The 23,173-nt window shown below is 39.6% G+C and overlaps 1 protein-coding gene across 1 annotated transcript in view; it reads left to right on the top strand.

Annotated features, from left to right (window-relative positions):
* The window catches only part of AKAP6 (A-kinase anchoring protein 6), a 496,794-nt gene that overhangs the window by 196,170 nt on the left and 277,451 nt on the right, over positions 1-23,173 (top strand). Inside the window, exon 3 of the mRNA XM_065872063.1 lies at positions 22,273-22,524. Coding sequence (XP_065728135.1) covers positions 22,273-22,524 — 252 coding nt within the window. The remainder of the gene's footprint in view (positions 1-22,272; positions 22,525-23,173) is intronic.

Genomic DNA, 23,173 nt, shown 5'->3' with positions numbered 1-23,173 from the left:
CAAAATATCAAAATTTTAAATAAAGATGTGATCAATAACACTGCTGTGTCAATAACGCTGATCCTGTACTTAGGAACAGTTATTGAAAAAGTATATTAATTGAGTATTATGTACAAGGCATTCTGATACATGCGTAATGTATATGCATCTCTTATTTATGAGTTATATGTAAATATGAATGATTCCATTTAGTTTCTCAATCATAAGGAATTTGTATCAAATGTACTTATTTTCACAATCATAGTCCAATAATATGCACAGTAGTTTGAAAATCCATTTTTTGGAATCTCCTTTAGAGACATCTGCATACTTCTTTGAAAGTCCTTAGTGGTGTCCAGTTCTCAAACTTTTTATAGTAAATTTGATTTTTGAAAACAGGCAAAAGTTATTTAGGGCCAAGCGTAGGGTGAGTAAGCCGGGTTACTAAGCTGGGTATTATTGGTCAAAATAAGAAATGAATGTGAAGACATGACATTCATTTTACTGTGCAATTTGTGAACTTGTCCTGAAGGCTGTTCTTAAAGTAGAATTCTAGAAATTTCTATTTTAACTGTACTGTTGAAAAAGGCAGATAGCTCCACAGAGTGATGACTTTGAGAGAAAACATTACTTTTGGATGTATAAACTCTAGCATTAATCCTCCTCCATATCAATGACTTGAAGGAATGTCCTAAAGTCCTGATGAATGGAAGGGAATATAATTGTCGGAAACTTAGTAGAATTATCCTAAGAACATTGAATCAGCTTTGTAGATGGAGTGTAAAACAAAAGTCATAGTTCTATTTGTTCTGCCACGGTGTAGAAAGTGAAAATAAAAATAGTCTGCAAAGATTATGGTAAATGCTCTACTATGAAGATACCAGCTCCTACCACATCCACATAACCTGCACTCTCTCCCCCAACCCCTCCAGAATTTCAGTCATCCCATGGCTGTAAGATCTGGCCTTGATTTTGTGTGCATATGTGGGTATCTAGACATATGTACATTTGTTGGCCAATAGGGGGAGATGGTCCATTCACGCATCAATAAATCTGTGAATGGATCAATTATCCAGTCTCTGATTCAGAAATACATAAAGAGACAGTAGATCCCAAACTTGTGTATCAATATGTCAATAATAAATAACAGTTTTATGGCATATGTAACGGCCATATATGTATATCTCATTTTAATTCTTCAGTCTAAAGGAAGTTCCCTATCTCTTTTCCTGTGTTCATATATCATTATACACACAGCCCCCACACACATACTTCTTAGGAAGACCTTAAGGAAAAGAAAAAAGATGTCTATGTATTGTGCCTAAAAAGCAGTACTTCCCCTGAGTTATGGTATTGGTATAAGAATAGACAGTTGTGACTCAAATAAGGTAAATTAACTGTATTACAGGGTTTTGTTTGTTCTTTGGCATAATAGTAACTATAGTAAAATTTTTTGACCATCTTCTTTCCATCTTGGTCGGTATTGTGTTTATCTATCCAGTAATTGCTCATTACTTGTCAAAAATATGAATCAGTTAGGGGATCATACCATAGCAAATCTCAATTTGGGCCTTTGCAGAATTACTTATAGAAAAGTAATCAGATTTTTTCCAAAATTTGTAGTATAATGCTTTGCACAAGGCACTATTGTGAATACTAAAATAAGTAAGGCACAGTTTTTCCCCTCAAAGGTCTTACCATCCAGTGCCTCAAAGTATAAAAAATAATCTTGCCTTGAAGCTGGAAGGCTTTTGCAGAAATCAGCAAACCAGAAACACTGGCCTTAAATTAAGTTCCACATTTAAAATAAGGAAGGGTGAAAGGAAGCATCAAGATGTAATGCCTGGGCGGCTGTGCTTATTAAGTGGCCTGCTCCAGCATCAGAATGTATTTGCCTGTCTCAACACATTGTATGGTGTTTTTTCCATTTCCACCATTCTTTTCCTTCTTACACATGCAGTAAGCTACTTCACTCAGCTGTGAAATATTTCCCATTGCAAGGCAATGTATAATTAAGTGCTGGAATGAGTGGGGCAGGCACGTGCTATTCTAGATCAGAGGACTAAGAATTGAGCTTGGCCTGGGAAAAGAATTGTGGAGGAGGCAGGACTTGAACTGGGCCTTGAAAAAGATTAGATCAGGCACAGAAGCCAGACAGGAGGACAGTTTAGGCAATAGTAATGCTCTGAGCAAAAGGCAAGAGCCAGGCGAGTCATGCTTATTTCGGGACAGTCTGAAAACTGTCTCCTCTGAAATGAGGATCTGGGTAGGAGATGAAGCTGGCAAGGTAGACTGGGACACAGCTGACGTGGCCTTAAGGAACGAGCCGTGGCCTGCAGGCCAAAGACCTGGGTTCTACCACTGGCCAGCCATGTGTCCTTGGCAGGTCATTGAAACTTGTAAGCTTCAGTTACCTCATATGTGAAATGATGGTTTCAGACTGAAAAATCTCTATGGTAGATTCCCATTTTTAAAGTATTCTGTGATTATTTTATGGCGGTCCTTGATAAACTAGAATAAAGACTTTTGAGTTTATCCTTGCATTGCAGAGACTAAGGTTGCTCTGAGCAAGGGAACCACATGATGAAAGGGGGAATTCATCACATAATTAAAGGGGCATGTATTGGTATTTAACTCAGTAAAGGAATGAGGGAACGTGCCTTAGGAAAGGTGGTTAGACATATTAGAAAAAGGAAACCAGCTTGAGGGCTTTGCCAGTGGTTCAGACAGGAGCAGGGCCATTGAAATAGGAATCAAAGAAAGAGGACAGACAAGTGTCATTGCTTATTCATTCTTTATTGATCTTTAGAAACTGTACTAGGTTCTGGAGATCCAGTGACAAGACAGGAAAGGTTCCTATTCTCATGGAACTTAATATTCTACCAAAAGGAAAAATCGGAATTTAGTGATTGACCAATAGGATATTTGTGCCGTTAAGAGAATGACACTCCAAGGCCAACATCCAGCTACAAAGGATTGATTCAAACAATACTGTTTTCATAAAATGGAATACTGTGAAGCCATAAATAATTATGAAACATATTTATTGACATGAAAGAATATTCATGTTATGCCACTGAGTGAAAAACAGCACAAAAATAGAATACAATCTAGAAAGTTATGCACTACTTTGTATGAAGAGTAGATTATTGGAGATTTATTTAATTATTCTTCATTCAGTGATTATTTACTTATTGAGAGCCTACTATGTGCCAGGCATTGTTTTGGGATCTAGGGATAAATGGTAAGTGAGACAGACATGGTCCCTAATTAATTTTTTTGTCTTAGCTTTTCTAACTTTTTTGCAGTAACCCTCTGTTGAACAATAATTTTTTTTTAAAGCTTTTAAAAATCCTTTAATTGGCCATTTGTGTGGTATATAAGTGTATTTTATGACTTCTCCTTGGCTGTATAAGTGAAGTGCAGGTTATGCTGTTATAAATGACACTGTCCTGGCCTGTGTCTCATCGAGGCACTTACACAAGAGGGGAGGTGGCTCCAGGACACCAGCCTCTTGCTTGGGCTGGATCAGGGCACTGCCTGCTCGTCGGTGGCTGGAGTGGTCACAACTCCCAGACTCAGTCTGGCTCCAAGGCAACTAGAGTCCTGCTGATGAGATGTGCAACTCTGCTGGCTTTTTATAGTCAGTCTGAGGGCTGGTCATTCCAGCCTTGGTGTCAGTTTACACTTGCTGTATGTTACTTGACACTCTTATTCTCACTGAGGTTGCCTCTCCCGGAAATCTTTGTCATTCCATAAGCCCTAGCAGCTGACCTCCCACAGTTTGAAAAACAAGATGTATTCTGGCTACATTTAAAGGAAGTTTTAGGGTGAGTTCATGGGTCAGGACTTGGCTGTAATATCTTTGTGGGCAGAGCACCTTAAGGGGGATCTGGCACTGGTCATCACCTAGGTTCCGGGGCCCTTACACAAAAGGCTTTGTGTTGTTTTTTCCCTCCTTCTGCCCAGCTCTTTTTTCATTACTACTGCTAACCATGTCTTTCTGCTGCAGTGCACTTATTGCCTCCTATTTTTAAAAGACAGGATCTTTGTGTATATGCTGAAGAACAAACAAGCAGGCAAAAAGACCACCAAATGATTATTTTTTGAAAAATATTCCATGTTCCTTATGCTAAATGGTAATATATAAATAAACATATGGATACATATAAAGAAAAAATTACCTCCAATCCTGTTTCCCAGAGATATTTTGATACTTATTTTACATTCTACTCACATAGTTGTTGTCAGCTTTTGTTCTGCCACTTTCATAGACTATTTATAGATCTTAAGCTGTATCCATGCTAATATTTTCCACCTAAGTGACCTGTTCTATGGAGAACGAATGCTATTATAATTAGGTGCTTAGCTGCTTTTTCCAACATCTAGATGGCCTCTTTGCTCTCATCATATGATGACAGAATGTTTGTCAATTTCAGGGAGGCATCTGTTTATTTTCTCATGTCAGCCCCGGATGAAGGAAATCACTGGAGTCAAGCTGACCAGTCAAATCCTCATTCTTTGTTGCTCTGTGATGAAACCCCAGGGGCATTTTGATACAGAGGGCTCCTCGGGGGTCACTGGTGATCTTGACCTTTGTACTAACCTGCGGGAGAAAGGAGGAAAAGAGATCCCTCTGGATCAGATCTTCTTGCACATACCTTCTACCCTCTGCTTGGAGTGTGAGAACCTTCTTGATGTTTGTGTGAGCAAACCTGGAGAACAAATCCTCTATAGAGTATAAGCAGACAAACACCATGGACAAAGTTTAATTACAGAATCTGCTTTTCACTAGTTCCAGAGATAAATTTTCCTTAGGAATTTCCTTGTTGTCAATGTTCTCCCTCTGATTTCAATTCAGCCATTTCCAGTCTAGGTAGGCCTCTCTGCACCTGACTTTCTCAGTTGAAACTTTGGTTCTGTTTTCCACTCAAAATCTGAATTATTGCCAAGAAGATGTCGTGCAATTCCAAAGGAGCAGGATCTTCCATGTGTGGTTGTTCCAGGTCCTTAGTTCACCCCAGTCACAGAAACCATCTACTGCCACCCTCTTGTGTTAACTATTGATAATTCCTTTAAGTCTCAAATTTCTCACACCAGGTCTTTTTCTTCAGCCAACCACTTCTGGTCACACATCTTCTCCTCCTTCCGTAGAGCAGAACTGAGTGCTTGAATGCAGCAACTATATCATTTTAAGTGTCTTATTTATCTTTCTCCCTCCTGTCCTTTTTCAGACTTTAACAGTAAACTTTTCTATTTGTAAGCTGCCTTCCTCTCTCCCCCTTTTTTGGGCAAAGGTAAGATCTAAATCATGGAGAAACAATCTAAGTTACCTTATCCTTGTAAATCTCTCTTATCGTCTTTCCTTACTCTTATTTTCTGATCTCCAAGTCATTTGCTCCTTTTAGTTTATTTCTTTAATTTTATTACTCATTATTAATTTACTTGTACACACCAGAATTTTCACTAGACATTCACAAGACAGTTTCTGTCCGCAATTAAATATGGGTAGAGGGGCTTAAGAGTTAGGATACTATAGGGAGGAGCTTATTAATCATGGATTAAATGTTGAAAGGAGTAACCTGAAGTTTGCTGGGTCTTTGTGCTTGCTCAGAGCTCATTTACTGGTCCTGCTTTTCCTTTTGTGTGCTTTGTGCTCCTTGTGAGATATGAATAGGATTCTGTGTGTGTAGTCAGAAAACAGAACGTTCTTCCTCACTAAGTTTACAGTCAAACTAAGTAAGCAGTGAGGTTAAAATGATTTTATAGGTAAAATTAGTCTGGAAGTTTGGAAAGTACAATTGAAATTGAATTTATTTTGCAGTTGATTGCTGATTTCAAAAGTAAAGTACAATGTCCTTTGAGGAGCCTGAATCAGTGTTATAAGACTATTTGAATGGATCCTTCGTCTTTCATTTTGGTGTGTCATTGGGACATTAATAGTGGATGGTTTCTGTACTTGGTGGTCAGATATGTTATTTTGATCCATTTTTATTTCCCAAAGGGGCCTCTGGAAAAGGGCAATGAGGGTAGATTTTAAACCACATTATTGGAATTCAGTAACTTTCGTCTTGCTTTGTATGTCTAGTTCTTGCTGAAGAGTAGTTCTGATACAGAGTCAGTCAAGCACGACGGAGCAGGCAAAATACCAAAATGGATTTTCTTAACTAAGATATAAGCTGAATTCTATGTTTTCATTTAGGCTTTGATGCTCAGCATTAAATTTTTCAGAGAATGTGCTAGATGTGTGCTTTTTGCTCTTTGTGGTTCTGTGGATGAAGGGATGAACATAGGAACAAAACAAATCCGCCAGTACAAGTTATTTGCATTTATGGAAGTAAACAAAAGTTTATATAAATTGGTCAGCAAAAATTGTGTATTTCAATAATTCCTAAGCAATTGTGAAGAACTGTTACTTTAGTTATGTAAAGTATACCCCCAAGGGAGTGCTGAGTTCTGTTTAAGATGTCTTCACTTCTCCAGTAATTACTCAAAGGCTGTAGTAGCTTGAAAGTGGAAGATTCTGAATCCTAGGATATTGAGGTCACTCCTGGAGATAAACAAGGTCTTACTTTGTCAAGTAATGGAATCTTTCCCCAGAAACATCCCTCCCTTATGGGATTATATGAAAATATAGAAGAGGGTTAATGATCTATGCAGTCATGCTCTGGGACAAATCAATCAATCAAATTAGAAGGGAAAGAGGATGAGTAATACATACATTCTCACTCATTTCAGGTGATTAATGTCTTTCCCTCACCTGTATCTTTATATCAATTCTGTTGAACTTTAAAAAAGGCAATCAAAATGAAAACAGAGCTGAAAGTCTTAATAACCACTGATTAATGTTATTTATCTGTTAGTACTTGGCTAGTAGCACCTGGCCATCTGACATAGAGCCCTAAGAGAATGCTGGTAGGATATCTGTGAATGAAGTGACAGGTCTATCCCTACAGAAAAAGAATGCCAGGAGTCTGGGATCCTGTTGCTCTGACATTGATCTTCTTCAGTAAATGATTTTGATTCTGTTGATACTGTACTCTACATATTACTTACTCTGCATAACTGTGCATTCCTTGACATGTTGCCATAGAAACTAACTTCATTGTTGTTTACTTTTTACTTATTTTTTTCACAAAAGAAATGAATCTCTAGTGGAGAAAAACAGTACATTAAAAATCATTTACAATGCTGCCACCTAGAGGATATACTATGAACAGCTTTAACATATTTTTCAGTTCTTTCCCTATGAGTATACATAACTATAATTTTTAATAGAACTCTTATATAACCTAGTTTTTCTCAATTAACAATATATCTTGAACATCCAACACGCATATTATAGTATCTGTCTATTTTTTCATTGTATGGAACACCACATCATGTTAAACCAATCTCCTCTCTTTTGATCTTTTGGTTGTTAGATTTTTTTCACAATTAAAAAAACAGCTCTGTGATAGCACTTCAGTAGGTAAATGCATTACTGCCTTAGGAGAGTTTCCTGGAAATGAAATTATTGGGTCCATGGGAGGCAGTGGGAGTTTTTCAGAAGGTTAATTGATGACCTGCATTCCCATCTACCTTACATAAAAGGGTAGTATTGGCTTCAGAATATGGATTTGTTGTTATCTCATTCACAGGGTGTTAACCATGGCCTCTAAAATTAGTTTTTCACAGTACTCTAATCCTATGAGGTTCCATTTCCTGTTCCGGACTCTCAGATGTGAGATCTAAAATGTTAACTTCTAACAGGCATGCTGTAGGTGTTTAAATACAAATCAACAGCCAAGCTAGTTGCTGTGGATATATTTATGTGGGGGAGGAAGACATAGAAACACACCCTTAGAAGCTGTGCCATGTTCTTAGTGATCTAAATATATAAAGAGTGCATCTAAGAAAGAGGTTGACTTTTCCAAGGTCGCAGCATGAGTCAGCAATGAAATGCCAAATAGGACTTTCATCCTCTTAACTTCTTTCTCCCAGTATGAAGAGTATTTATGAATAGGTCAAGAGAAGGCATTTGTAGATGAATTTATAAGACCATTTATAACTTGAAGTGCTCCAAAATTTCAAGAGTTACTAGAAAATTTCCATCTCAGGTAAATAAATCTAAATTGCTAAAAATTTTGATAAATTTTTAGAAAATAAAATCTTAAGTGACTGGAATGAAGAGGTAGTAGTGGGTGGTATAGGCAGATGGGAATGAGCCTCAAAGGAATATGTGTACATGCACAGGCGTGTGTGTGTGTGTGTGTGTGTGTGTGTGTGTGTATGTATGTGTGTGTGTGTGTGTTTGCAGGAATGGGGGAATAGGAAAGTGGAAGAATAATGGCCTGAGTCTATCATGGTGACTAAGGAAAACACAACCAAAGGGGCTCCTCAGGACCTTTAACCCTGGGGTGGAAGTGTAGGGGTCTTAGCTCTCTTGTTTTTTTTTGTAATTCTATATTTATTTTTTAATTAAAAAATTTTTTTAACATCTTTATTGGGGTATAATTGCTTTACAATGGTGTGTTTGTTTCTGTTTTATAACAAAGTGAATCAGTTATACATATACATATGTTCCCATATCTCTTCCCTCTTGCGTCTCCCTCGCTCCCACCCTCCCTATCCCACCCCTCCAGGCGGTCACAAAGCACCGAGCTGATCTCCCTGTTTAGCTCTCATTTTGAATGAATCATAGATCTTTCCTCCTCAGCCTGCTGGTATGGATCAGTGCTGTTATTTCAAATCTTATGGGAGGGTCACCTGCAGAACCCAGAGAGATACTTTTCAATGTCCCCAGGACTGGAACTCAGGTCTCCTGATTCCTAGTCTAGTGCTCGTTCTACTACTAGAAGGAAGTAGCAGTCATGTTACAAGGATTTTCAGAGATACACAAAAACTTCTGGGTAATGAAAATTCAGGCTATGTATTATGGGAGGGCTACACAAAATAAAAGAAAAAGAAAACAAAAGAAAATTTTAGAGCTTGGTGGTGGATGGAACACCATCCAGCTTGGTGGATGGTATTCCATCTACCACTTTATTGCAGATGAGAAAACTGAGACTCAGTGATCTACTGGGACAAGGATAACCAGGACACAGCAAGACCAAGAACTAAGACCTTCTAATATTCATCCTGGTGCAGAGTAATCTAGATACATATTATGATTCATTTATTCTTTCTCATGATCATCTTACACGCTCCTATTTCATGGTTCATGAATTAAGGATCACTAACATCAGCATGTATTAAGAATCTATTTGCTTGTGGTACTATACTCTATAAAGCAAAATAGACAAATGCAGTGCTTGCCACACAAGAATTTTCTAAGGCAGACAGACCTCATAGAAATAGACAGAAATGACCTATAGATCACTGAACAAACAAAGCAAATATGTGAAGTGCACAACTTTGGCCATGTGAGATGGAAAATGAAGAGATTTCACAGTCCATGGCTTAAAGAGAAGATCCATCTTCATCTCTGGTCAGCCCTAAACTAATAAGAATCACCCTATGCTCTGTAGGTGTTATACTGGAAAGGAAAAGAAAGAGTGCTTTATCTGGCAAACCCAGCACTCAAGTTCATGTAATGGTGCAGTTTCTTTGGAATACTGTTGATTACTACTTTCATTGATTTTTGTCCTTTTGCATATTCTGTGTTGATCTGCAAAGATTAGAAGGGTCTGCTGAGGCAGGAAGTCTCTTAAGGCATGCCTTCTAAAAGCAAAGTCTTTTCCCTCCTTGTAGGAAAACTAATGGTCATGTGGTTATATTTTTATTGAGGCTTTTTTCCCCTTCGAAAAGGACCTTGGTTAATGTGGGAACCTACAAAACCTGCAAATGTTTAAACTGTGTAATATGAACAGTCATGAATGTGAGACTAGGGTATAAATTCCGTTCTCTCAAAGACCAGTTAAAGACAAACCAAAGGTGACCCAGCTCTCTTCTGTGGTAACAAAAGCCACGTTGACCAGATCTTTTACGTGCCTATCGTAGTCATTTGCTTCAGGGCCAGTATTAATAGTAGTATTAGCATTAGTATTCTGAAACTGTCATATGTATAATGTGAGATAAAACAAATGAGTAATTACAGGATTCTCTAATTCTATCACCCCCTGTGTTCACGAGAATCAGAATTCTTGGTGTGGAAGAAAGGAGATAGAGATGTCATATAGAAGATATTAGGTTAAAACCCTGTGGTCATGAATTTGAATTGGAAATATCAGTTATGAACTCATAAAGTGTTTTTTTAAAAAAATACATATCTACTAGCTCTGTTAATTAAAAAAAAAAAAGCATAGAAACAATCACTAACCTAGAAGTAATGAGCATCCCTACTGTCCAGATGGTAGTCTGAAAAAACTTTTCTCATTAAAGGAAACCAAGGCTTATTAGAAAAATGGCAGATTTCAGGTATGGAAATATATAAGATGAGCAAGGAAGCTATCAAAGTCTACTTAGAATAGCCAACCTGGAATCAAATTGAAGGGGATACCACTGGCCAAAGATGGACAGTTTGCCCTTCAATAAGGTTGAGAATTGCTATGGATCAAAATCCATCGAACATGTTTAAATCCATGAGTACAACATGATATTAAAAACTGACTGGTTGGTTACCTTCTGAATGTAACAGAGAACCAATTCATTGTCTTGAAAACCAATTCATTATCTTGAAAACTGATGAAAAGGAAAGAATCAAGCATATATCTTGACTTTCCTTTATGAATTATATCACTGTAACCAAATTTTCCATAAAGAGAAGCATCTTCTATCCCAGCTAGTAAATGAAAACAAATTGATAGAATATCATCATTTTACAATCCCCAATACATTAACAGTTTTAGGTACAGAGCATCAACTGTCAAAATAGTCGATAGCATCAACTATCAAAAAAGAGCAAAAACCAAAGTTAAATTCCTCTTGATGAAAGAACACAATACTACTGATGGTTTAGTCAAAGGCATTGTACCTTAAACTAATCAGGCCTTAGGATCCAGCTGCCAGTTTGTAGGAAGAGGACCAACACACTGACTGTTTTCACATGGCTGCAACCAACAAATCCAAGTTATGGGAAACTCTGCAAGTCTAATGCCCTAGGACTTTCAACAGGTGAATTGTATGAAAAAACCCAAAAGGAATAGAGATGGACTCTGTAGATTTAAAAAGACTTACAGACATAGCAAGTGAACATATGGGCAACAGTAAATTATAGTACCAGGCGTGCATACTTGGGTGATAAAACCATAAAGAGATGCAGGAAAGTGATTGCTCTTCAAGTCAGGATAGTGATCACTTTTTTGAGGCTTGGAGGGTCTGTGATGGGGAGGGGGCACATGGGGGCACTTCTGGGGTGACTGGCAAAGTTCTAATTTTTGACCTGGTTAGTTGTTTGCCTTATCATAATTCACTAAGCTATATATTTTTATGGGTGATATTTTTTTTTTTTTTTTTTTTTTTTGTGGTACGCAGACCTCTCACTGTTGTGGCCTCTCCCGCCGCGGAGCACAGGCTCCGGACGCACAGGCCCAGAGGCCATGGCTCACGGGCCCAGCCGCTCCACGGCATGTGGGATCCTCCCGGACCGGGGCACGAACCCGTGTCCCCTGCATCGGCAGGCGGACTCTCAACCACTGCGCCACCAGGGAAGCCCTATGGGTGATATTTTGTATCTGTTTTATTATATTTAAAAAGTGTAAAAAATCAGAAAAAAAAATAAAGCATGTTAGAAAAACCTGCAGACCTGATGCTACCCTAGAGATTATCACAACACTGTAAGCAGTAGATAAATAAGGTTGTGGAAAATTGTGTTCTGGAACACAAAGAATGTAAATTCTCCGGTAGAGACATCTGTGTAATGTCAGTGGCAGACTGCCTTTCAAGTAGCTGGGTTTTGTTCTTAGGGTTGTGTAGCAACAGGCTTGCCGGTAGCTCCTGTTTCTAGGCAGATGACCCACCTCTGGCTCAGTGTTTTTCAATTGTGGTTGGTGCTTAGAACACGGGCATAATGACCACTGCATGCTTAAGAAAATGCAGATTTCTTCATCCCCTCTCTCTTCAAAAGGAGCAGCCCTGGAATCTGCATGATTAACACACTATTATACTACACACTTCGGTATAAAAACCACCACTGACTTCTCTGTCAATTTCTACCTGAAATCAGTTCTATGAAGATGTCCTGGGGAAAGTACAGACCTTCCGAGCAATTTCCAGATGAGCTATTGAGGCCATAGCTGTGATTTTCACTAGTGGATGAACTTACATTGAACCTTTATCTAGAGCACTGACTATGAATGTTACTAAGTGTAGCTCAGTTAGAAAACAATGGTTCTTCCAGTGTGCAATAGCAGTTGTCAATTTTCCTCTTGTCTTTTTGCTCAGGATTTTTTCCCTCTCGAATAAGTCAGAGCCTGGGATTAAGAATTTAAAGTGGAATCTTCATCAGTGAACTCTCTGACGCTTTTAAAATAACAATTTTAAACCAAAAGAATTTCAGTAATGGAAAGCAGAACAATCCTGATTTGGATATGGCCAGGCATGGCCAGGCAGAACTTTTAATTGGTTCTTTCTCAATTTAAGGCAAAGGGGGCTTTCAGAGCATGGAAGCGGAAGTGTGCAGGCTTCCAAGTCTGTATTAAGCATCTTCGTCCTCCTCTTTCTACAATCTCCTTCACTCTCCCAAATCCATGTGCTTTCTTCATCACCTCTCCTAATCAAAACAGGAGATGATGTCAGTTAATTACATTTGCAGATTGCATACTGATGAGTGTGGATGTACTTGGGAGAGGAAGCTAAACTAGTACTTGCTTTTTAAGGATTTTACGTTGATTTGTGAAATACAGTATTTTATCCAATTGTTTTTGTTTTTGTTTCTTGCGGTACGCGGGCCTCTCACCATTGTGGCCTCTCCCACTGCAGAGCACAGGCTCCGGACGCGCAGGCTCAGCGGCCATGGCTCAGCTGCTCCGTGGCATGTGGGATCTTCCTGGACCAGGGCACGAACCTGTGTCCCCTGCATCGGCAGGCGGACTCTCAACCACTGCGCCACCAGGGAAGCCCTATTTTATCCAATTGAATCCAATTCCTCAGGCATCCTTTGGACACTGCCCACATGAATGGCGGTGTCCTAGCAGTGCAGATGAGTAAGATACATTTCCTGCTTCCAGAAAGGTGCAATCTAGTGAGGGAGGTGGATGAGTACCAGCTAACGATAACAGAAAAATCACTTCTGCACAAATAATCTCATTTCAGTCCTCATACTTGCAGAATTTTAGTAATTAAAAGGATAACCACTCTTTATAATCATAAAGTTCTTCAAACTTTGGAGAGAAGTACTATGATGATCATAAAAGTCTCAGCATCCCTCCTACCAGTCTTCATCACAGTCATTCTCAATATGACAAAGAAGAAACTAGGACCATTAGAAAGTGAAGAGGAATAGGGCTTCCCTGGTGGTCCAGTGGTAAAGAGCCCACCTTCAATGCAGGGGACGTGGGTTTGATCCCTGGTCAGGGAACTAAGATCCCACGGGGCAACTAAGCCCATGCGCCACAACTACTGAGCCCACATGCCTCAACTAGAGAGCCCACGTACGGCAAACTACAGAGCCCACGTGCTCTGGAGCCTGTGTGCCACAACTAGAGAGAGAAAACCTGCACGCTGCAACTAGAGAGAAGTCCATGTGCTGCAACGAAGAGCCCACGCGCCACAACAAAAAGATCTTGCATGCTGCAATGAAGATCCCGCATGCCACAATAAAGACCTGTCGCAACCAAAAATAAAAATAAGTAAATAAAATATTTTAAAAATACAGCTATAATTTTAAAAAAAAGAAAAGTGTAGAGGAAGGGAAAAAAGAGAGGGTAGTCTACTTTTGTGGAAATAAAAATACCTTGTCATAGGAACATCTATTAATCTGTCTTTTGGAGAAGGTACAGTTTTGCAAGTCAACTGAAGGTGACATTCATACTCTGCAATATTTTTTATATGAGGTTGCAAGTTTTAGTTCACATGGTTCACTTGCAAGTTTTTTTAAACAAGTAACTGCTATTCCCTTGATCTGTATTTTAAAATACAAAGTACATGTATTAGGTAAGAATCTCTTTTCAGCTTTTTCTAATGAACACACACATATGGTGAGCATATGGGTAAAAGACACTTTAATCATTCATTTCTACAATTGCTAGTAAACAAAATGAGCAGTCATGATGACATGGCATTTTGCAGTAAGACTAAATTATGTACACAAAATACATCTTATATTTACTTATCTCTTGCTTACTGACTTTAGAACATAAAAACTCTTTATTTTAAATGTAATGGTATCCTCTGGATAAGATGAGGGCTCAAGGTTTTTGAAACTCTGATAGGGAAAAAGATGGAAGTGGGAGTGAGGAGACGTATCCTTTAAAAGTAGACTTTAATTCATGTTTGTTTTAGAAAAACCATCTCAATGTGCCCTGCAGTTATACAAATGTAACTCAAGAGTGTTTTGAGAGAAACAGTGAAATTATTTGGGGGAAGAGAAAGAAACATTATTTGGGTAGTAGAAGAATGCAGAAATGACTGTTGATTACTGTTTGTCCCTAGGGAGAGGCAGGTTGTAGGTACTGGAGGGATTTGCTATGTTTTCTCATTTGGGGATTGCACGTAGGGAAGCAAGAAACAAGAGAGAAGTGGGAGCGGCTGCATTTGTGGGACTTGGTGAAACTGGGGTGCCCAGTGTTGCTTTAGGACCTGGGTGAGAAAGTTGCTGGAAGGGCAGGTTTCCCTCCACATTCTCATGGAGCCCTTGGAGACTGGCAATTTGGGGCATTTTGGCAGAATGTTGATCCACAGACACTTGTAATTTAATGAGGAAACCTTCAAGATGTTTTGAGAATGGTTGGAAATGGGCGTGGTGGCCTAATGATGAGGCAGCAAACAGATCCCCTCCCAGGGACAGTTAGCAGGAGCTGGGGCAGTCATACTTAGTTATTAGAGTAAGCAGTCAGAACACTCACAGGAAGGACACCCTCACTTCTATCTCACTCTGGTGAAAACTGGACATACTGGTTAAATACATAACAGGTATCTTAAAAGCCCTATATCTGTCTAGAAGAAATAAGATACAACTGGAAAACACATATACAACAATCTTACCAAAAAAAGACACCTCTCTCACCTAAACGTACAACTAAATTAAAGGAAAAATACTGACCCAACCAGCTGGAGTTTATTTGTAAACAGTCTCAGGTCCTCGGTGTTTGTGTCAGCTACTAGGTAACCGGAGAAGAGTCCTGTTTCAGTGACAGGCAGCAGCAGCTGCAATTTTGAGACCGCAAGGTGTCATGAAGGTTGAGTGAAGTGGGCAGTTGGCAACATAATGTATTCAGTGCATTTTGTGCTGTGAGTAATACTGAATGCCACAGGGGCTACTGTGCTGTATGTGAATTAAACAAGAAAATAACATCACTTTCCCACATCAATGCAGTAATACCTATGGACAAAATTTTCATGCAACTTTTGAATATACATTGTTTCCACTGTCATTTGCCTTAATTCACTTTGAGATGGGCTCCAGATGAGCCTCACTTTCTTTTATACTTGCCAGAAACTAATGTGGAAGCTACAGAATCAGAGATGATGATAGTAGTGCCATGACCTTAAGGGCTGTGCTAGTTGTCATTTCCAAGAATATGAAGGGAACGTGTGACCCCAAATTAATTTTTACATGCATTTTACTAAGAGAATATAAACTGGCTTCCTTTTGTTTCATTAGTTTTAAAATTATCATACAGCAAAATTGTGGGGGGTTTTGGTGTACTGTTCTACGAGTTTTCACCCATGTGTAGATTTCTATTACCTTCTCCGTAATCAGAATTCAGAACAGTTCCATCAGCCCAAAAAATGCCCTCATGCTATCAGTCGATAGTCATGCCCTCCCCACCCCCAATCCCTGGCAACCACTGATATATTCTTTATTACTATAGCTTTGTCTTTTGAGAATGTTGTATAAATGGACTTATACAGTGTATACCCTTTTGAGACTAGCTTCTTTCAATTAGCATACTGCTTTTGAAGTTTATCCAAATTGTTGCCTGTATCAATAGTTCTTCTTTTCCCTGATGGCTGTGTGTTGTATAGATGTACTGTACTTTGTTTATCCATTTCTCCACTGAAGGACATTTAGGTTTTGGTTTTTATGAATAGAGCGTCTTTTCATTTTTGTGTGTACCTGAGTCATCATTTCTCTAGGATAAACACCCAGGAGTGGGATTGCTGGGTCAGATTGTAAGTGTATGTCTAACTTCATAAGAAACTGCTCAACTGTTTTCAAGTATGACTGTACCATTTTGCATTCTCATCATCAGTGTAGGAGAGTTCCAACTGCTCTGGAACTCCTCAGCACTTGGTATTGTCAGCAATTTTTTATTCCAATCGGTCTAATAAGTATAAACTGGTATCTCACTATGGTTTTAATTTGCATTTCCCTAATGACTAACGAGGCTGAAGATTGTTTCATGTGCTTATTTACCATCATTATGTCCACTTAGGTAAAGTGTTTGTTCAAGTCTTTTGCCTATTTTAGAATTGGGTTGGTTGTTTTCTTACTGTTGAGTTTTGAGAATTCTCTGTATGTTCTGGATAGAAATCCTTTGTTGGGTAAGTAATTTGCAAATATTTTTCTCAGTCTGTAGTTTATCTTTTCCTTTTCTTAAAAATATCTTTCATGAGCAAAAGTTTTAAATTTTGATGAAGTCAAAATTTGTTCTTTTATGGATGGTGTGTAATATGCTGTGCCTAAGAAATTGGTGCTAAACCCCAGGTCCACAGTTATGGAGACAACACTGACACCTGCTACTTCCTGGAATGTTCTTCTCTATCTCATCCTCCTGGTTGTCTTCTTCAAGACCCAAACTTTACTTCCTTTGAAAAGCACTTGTGCCCCTTTCCTCTTTGCCCCTGTGGACACAATCATTTCCTCCTCATCTGTGTACCCTTTGTGAACACTTATTTTCCTGACTATAATTTCTCATTATATGCCCCCTCCCACCAGGCAGGGAACTCCAGGGGACCAAACCCTGGCATTATTCACCTTTGTTTCCCCAGCACATGGGTTAGTGCATAGTAGGTACTCAATACATTCACTGAAGAAAACAGAAGTAATTAATTCCTAAAGACATTATCCTTCTATCCTTAATTGTGCTGGGGACATTTGAGTAGCTATAAAAAATGTTATTGCTTTAAGGACATTTAAAGACTATCTTCAGTTTAAAATTAAAGTTTGTTATTCTTTGAGATATCTGTTGATTTAGTCATTTAAATGAGCTTGCTGGAGAACATCTTTTCTCAGAGGAAAGGTTATAAGAGAATGAATGAAATTCATGTTAGAATTATGGGAGATTTTAAGTAGCTAAAGCAGTTGATACCAATTGATGATATTGAAAGATAAGCTAAGCAATTTTATCTACTGAAATTAAGTTTTTGTTCATTATTAGTCTGTTAAAGTAAGATCCATGTCATCAAAATTCTTGACTGCCCAATTTAATGGTAGCCACTAATTATACAAAGAGGTCCTGAGGAACCAGTCCTCTACTTGGGGAAAACATTCACATGCTGAAATAAATCCTCTGGGAATGAAGCTACCGTCTGACGATATAAAATCTTCATTAATTATGTGAAACAGCCTCCTGTTGCCACATATTCATAGGAAGTTAGATTTTTAGCTTTCCTTTGTCTATAACAGAACAAGGTAATGGGACCAACTCCAGGTGAGCTTCTGAAGGTTAACAGTTTGTCTTGGTATCCTTGGCCCCTCTCTCTGGATCTGCCTTTCCTCCACCTCTACATTCTCAGAGTCCTCCAGCTCTCTGTTTGTGGACTTGGTTTACAAGGAGTGCGAGCTGCCTTTAAGGGAGATAGACTGAACCTAGAGTCTTAAGAGTGTGAGGAGTCTGGGCTGGTGGATCTGTCCATGGTTGCATCATTCTAGATGATGCATACTTGGGAATCAGGAGAGGAGTCTAGAAGTCAGAGAAGAAAGGTCTAACACAGACAACATTGGGGAGAGGGGCTGGAACTGATGGAAATAGTGACCAGAATTAGGCGTGAACAGGAGAAATGGGATAATTTCAGGCTACGACTATGAAATCAGAGCCTGGAATAAATTGCTTTATAGAAGATGGACCAGTGGACCTAACCATTTTTCTCATGGTTGCTGGAAAGGACTCCTTGGCTGTCACTCATAGAATCTTTAGCATCCTCATCCCTTTCTTGACCTTACCTCTTCTGTAGACATTCAATTTTCTGCCTACTAACACCCTCTATCAAAATAGAAAAGAATCTGAAATCAAACACTAACACTTTTTGGGCAATTATACTTCACTATGGATTTTAGTCACTGTATCAGCATAACTAGTCATTGCCATGTTAAGCGTTTTAAACCTCCAACTATGAATGAAAGATTTTATTTCCTGTTAATACTCTTAGTAAAGAGATGGGGAGAAATATTTTTTCTTATAGGTTCTTCAGATATATATTATGTATCTCCAGTCCCAAAGGGATTGTTTCTTTTCATATTCCTAAAAAACTGTGAATTTCTTCTAAAGTTACCACTTTGTTTCCACCAAGTAGCACTGCAGTGCTCGAAAGTTTGTTATACACTGAGCAGTTCATCCATGTGAGTTGAGTCCAGTTTCCAGTTGTTATCTGCTTAAGTTAAACACCTGGTAGAAGCTGAAAAGCCAGTGATTCCTTACATGCATCAGTTGGGCTCCAATCCAACTCCACACCCAAGCTTCTACTTCATCTTATTAATCTAGTGCCCACAGGGCCTCCAACAAGTCAGATCTCTCAGTGCCTTTTAATTCCAAACAATCTCTGCTGGGAGGAAGCCATTCAGCAAATCAGTTTTTAAAGTTTCTGATACCTGGTTATCTGACTGAATGTCCATAATCTTCAACTTGTTTCATATAACATCCAACAAACTGGCAGTAGTTAAGGGCCAAAGCACCAGAAGCTTCATGCTGAATATTTTTTTAAATATTTGTTTGACATTTATATAGAGGGACAGGGAAAAGCAGATCTTCTGTTATTAAAACCTAGATGTAGATTCAGAATTAGCTACCTTTCTCTAAACAAACATCTCATCAAGTGTTCAAAGCATAGTCCCCGTTCAGAGGGAGAAGGAGTATATACACTCACACACTCGAATATACAACCTACACATTTATCTGTAGTTCTTGTTCTATAATTTGTGCGTGCATGTAATTTTGTCAAGCCAGACAACCAATGGCAAAGTAGAGGGCATAAAAGTAATTAAATAAATAGACTCCAGAAAATTGCACCATGCTATGCATTATTTAGTTTTAGAATTTCAGCAGATCCTTCGTGTGCATATTGCCAAAATACTCAACAGAGTGAGGTCAGCACTTGTGGGGAAGGTGTTTCTTTCTCCTCAGGGCCCATCTGCTTCTGTGGGAACAGGGCTAATTCACGTTTCACAGTTACTAAGGAGGAGGGTATGAAAACCTGAGTTAACTGGCACCATTGATGCTTTAGTGCCCCTTACACATAGTTTCCCCTGGATGGTTGCCTGACATCTTGACCCATAAACTGGCTCTGACTAGATTCCTGCATCCATTATGAAGGAGCCAAATGTGTGTAAATAGAGTGGATGACATGTGCTTTGGCATGAAGTTTTCATGGTACCAAGGCTATACATATAACCTTCTGTATTGGGAGATGAGCGTAGGATGGTGTAGAAATGCCTATTTAGCTCTTCTGAGCAGGTGGCAGAAGGGTTACTCAAACCTTTTTCTGTCTCAGGTATGTCATTTTTCTGCATCTCTAGATTGCAGTGGGGCCTAAGAGACAGAGACTCACGAATTCTGAGTCATGGAATCAAGAGTGCGAGGAAGTTGAGCACACTGCCGAGAGAGTGGTTGAAGTGTAACCACTGTGGAAGCTGTGCTAGGAGACAGGGGGTATATGAGGAAAGCGGCTGGAGGGGATGGTGGCCTGGAGGGGGTTGAAAAGCACCTGTAGTGGGGGAATGGGAGTAAAAAAGTCTGTCAAAGAGAGGTTGGGGGCACAAGGGACTTTCTGATGTTGTTCCCCAGGTGAAGTGACGACCAGGTCCAGAGTCGTCCGGTAGAATGGCATGAAGGTCTTAGGAGTAGTGAAGTAAAGGAAATCCGAGGCTAGAGCGTTGGCTGGCTCCTCAGTGTGAACGCTGAAATTACCTAAGACAATGGTGTGCTTAGGATAGAGAGGAAAACCGTGAACCAGATGCATTCTTCCGTGCAGTGGAGTGAGAGAGAAGAATGTAGGTAGCAGTAGTAAGGGAGGATGACGGGAAGGTTTAGCAGACAGTAGGCACCTACGAAGAAAGAAGGCAAAAGAGTAATGATCAGAAAGTGACAAAAAAGCACTGAGGTCTGCCCTTCCCCCCATCAGGCCCCTCCTTCCTCCACCCTTCCCAATCTCTCAGCTGAGGCCTGGGAGAATGAGCTGCTTCCCCTGGGAGAGCAGTGGAGGAAGCAGAAGCCTTGGGCAAGGTCAGGTTTGGGTAGGAACAGGAGGTAGAGGTAGCATTTGTGAAGAGGTTAAGGCACGTTTTTACAATGGATTGCGGATATTAGCCAGGAGAGTCCTGAGAATTTGGAAGAGGTCAGCAGTGGGAGGAAGGGCATTTTCCAAGCCAACACAGTACTACATAGAAATGAGCATCCTAATAGGACAGAGCATGCAGGGCATTTGCTTTGGGGTGGTGGTTGAGGTATCAGGAATAAAATGCGTGGGGTAAATGGAGTAGATGTCCAAACAAGCATCAGCTAAGACCCCAGGCTACATGGACTATCTGATGATAGTTAGAGGCCTGCTCTTTTCTGCTGAAGGTAAGCAGAGACTACCTAATCTGGCCGTGATTAGTTCTTATGTACTGGTTGATAGGGTATTATAATTTTTGCCCCAAGTCTCTATTGGACCGCATAAGCCCATGGGCCATATTTTTTTCTAAGAAATTTACCTAATCAGAACTCCAAAGTCTATTTAGTTTAAACTTTTAATCTGTTTCAAGTTATTATCACCAATTTATTACCAGTTAGGTCTTGGATTTCAAGAACTAATGTTGGAGCATGTATTGGAATTGTACAATAATTTTTGTTCAGAATTCAGCACAACTTTCTATCATTATTCAATAGTTTTTTTGGCTTACTATTACACATTGTCAAATACAGGTTACATTTTAGTTTTCTTTGAAAACAAGTAATTGAATTGTATGAAATCAGAAGGTTATATTTCCAGCATAGAATGACTGTTTTGATATTCAATATGGGGCTCAGAACTCAAAGGCTGTCTTAAAATTTTAGCTTTAACAAAAATCATAAATAAAAGCTGCACTTAAAAGAAATCATTGATACATAACTAAAAGTGAGTAACTGAGCATTTTTTGCTGACATGTGCATCATTTTGATGCTTAATGGACTCCAGTTGCTCAAGTAGGTATTACCAGTGATGCTGCCCATTTCATGCTGCTGGCCTCTGACAGCACCTTGAAAATGTGGGAACTTGTAAGGACAAGTGACACATCAGATAAAATCTGCCTACCTAATAGTATGTGAGGAGGACATTGAAACTTTGATATAGTAATGGTTTTATTTTAAATGTCTGAGTCTTAAAAACAAAACCAAACTGTATTTTGTTTTTCTTCACTCTTGGGGTTTCTCTTTCCTTCCTAAGAGTGATTTTGTTTGCAAAGTGTGGATACCCATTAAGAAGTTAAATATTAAATTGTGTCCCTGTGGGAAAGTGACAATTATCCCTTACCTTGAAGATCCCATGGCTCACTGAGAATGGCTAGGAGTTCCAATGCAGCACACATTCTAGCCCATTTTTCTTCATGCTACATGTCTGGAGGATGCTTCTATCCTGAGATACTATGTGTTCGGTGGAGCTCACCAGTAGCAAAGAGAAGAGCTGTTGGCTCCCTTACCTAAATCCCAAACTAACAGTAAATAAAGAGAACAGAGAGCGGATTTGTGAGGTAACCTCTCACCCTGGATGAACTTTCAATGTGAGTACCTGAAAAATAGTAGAATTTTCGTGGCTTAGAAAGAGATCAACTTACCTGTGTGCACTGAAGGCCCAGTGCCCAGGAATATGGCCTGTGACTCTATCTGAACTGAAACAAAGGCCAGCGATCCAACATGTGCTCACCTGACCTGTTGGCCCTGATCATTGGTGTCAGGTGAAGGAGTGACCTTTCTACCATCCCCATCCCAGGTTAAGGCAAAGGAGTCATCGTATATTTGCTTTTCTGTATTGCAGGACATTTGTGAAGATATTTCCGATCATGTTGAGCAAATCCATGCCCTCCTTGAAACAGAGTTCTCCCTGAAGCTGCTCTCCTACTCCGTCAACGTGATTGTGGACATCCACGCGGTGCAACTCCTCTGGCACCAGCTCCGCGTCTCAGTGCTGGTTCTGCGGGAGCGCATTCTGCAAGGTCTGCAGGACGCCAATGGCAACTACACCAGACAGACGGACATTCTGCAAGCTTTCTCCGAAGAGACGCAGGAGGTGGGTGTTTTCCTTGAAGCCAAATAGTGCATTGTCATGTGTCATTATTTGAGGATGTTTTCAGTTCAGAGGTGTGGGATAGGAATTCTTTATAGGTAAATAAGCAGGTCCTAAGCCCGGTGTTGAATCTAGGTATAGTGACTAGAGGCTAGGGCACTTCTAATGTGAATGAAGCTAAAAACCAGAGTTCATTCACAGCCGGTAGTTTGCACAGACACCACCCGTAGCTGTTGGTGCTAACCTGGCTTCCTGTTCCTCGTTCAATTATTTGATAAATATTCATTGAGTGCTTATATGGGCCAGGCACTAGGTGCTAAGAGTGTAATAGTGATCAAAACATGGCCTTTGCTTTCAAAGAGCTGAGACTAGTGGGGAGTGGAGGCAAGTGGACAGACATTAAGACCAGACTGTGATCTGCGTGATCTACAGGCAGATACAATGGTCTACATGATGCCACTGGAGGAGAGAGAAGGGGCACCTAATTCAGACAGGGAAGCCTTTACAGGAGAAGTGAGTCTAACCTGAGACCTGAAGGAGAAGCAGGATTAGACTGATGAACAGAGGTAGAAACTGTTCTAGACAGAAGGAATGGCATGATCAAGGATCCAGAGGTAAGAGAGAGAATGACAGCCTCAGAGAGGAAAAAGTT

This window comes from Phocoena phocoena, chromosome 2, assembly GCF_963924675.1.
Source record: "Phocoena phocoena chromosome 2, mPhoPho1.1, whole genome shotgun sequence".
In the NCBI taxonomy this organism is placed as follows: Eukaryota; Metazoa; Chordata; class Mammalia; order Artiodactyla; family Phocoenidae; genus Phocoena; species Phocoena phocoena.
The sequence above is the reverse complement of the archived record's forward strand: the minus strand, read 5'-3'. Positions and strand labels throughout refer to the sequence as shown.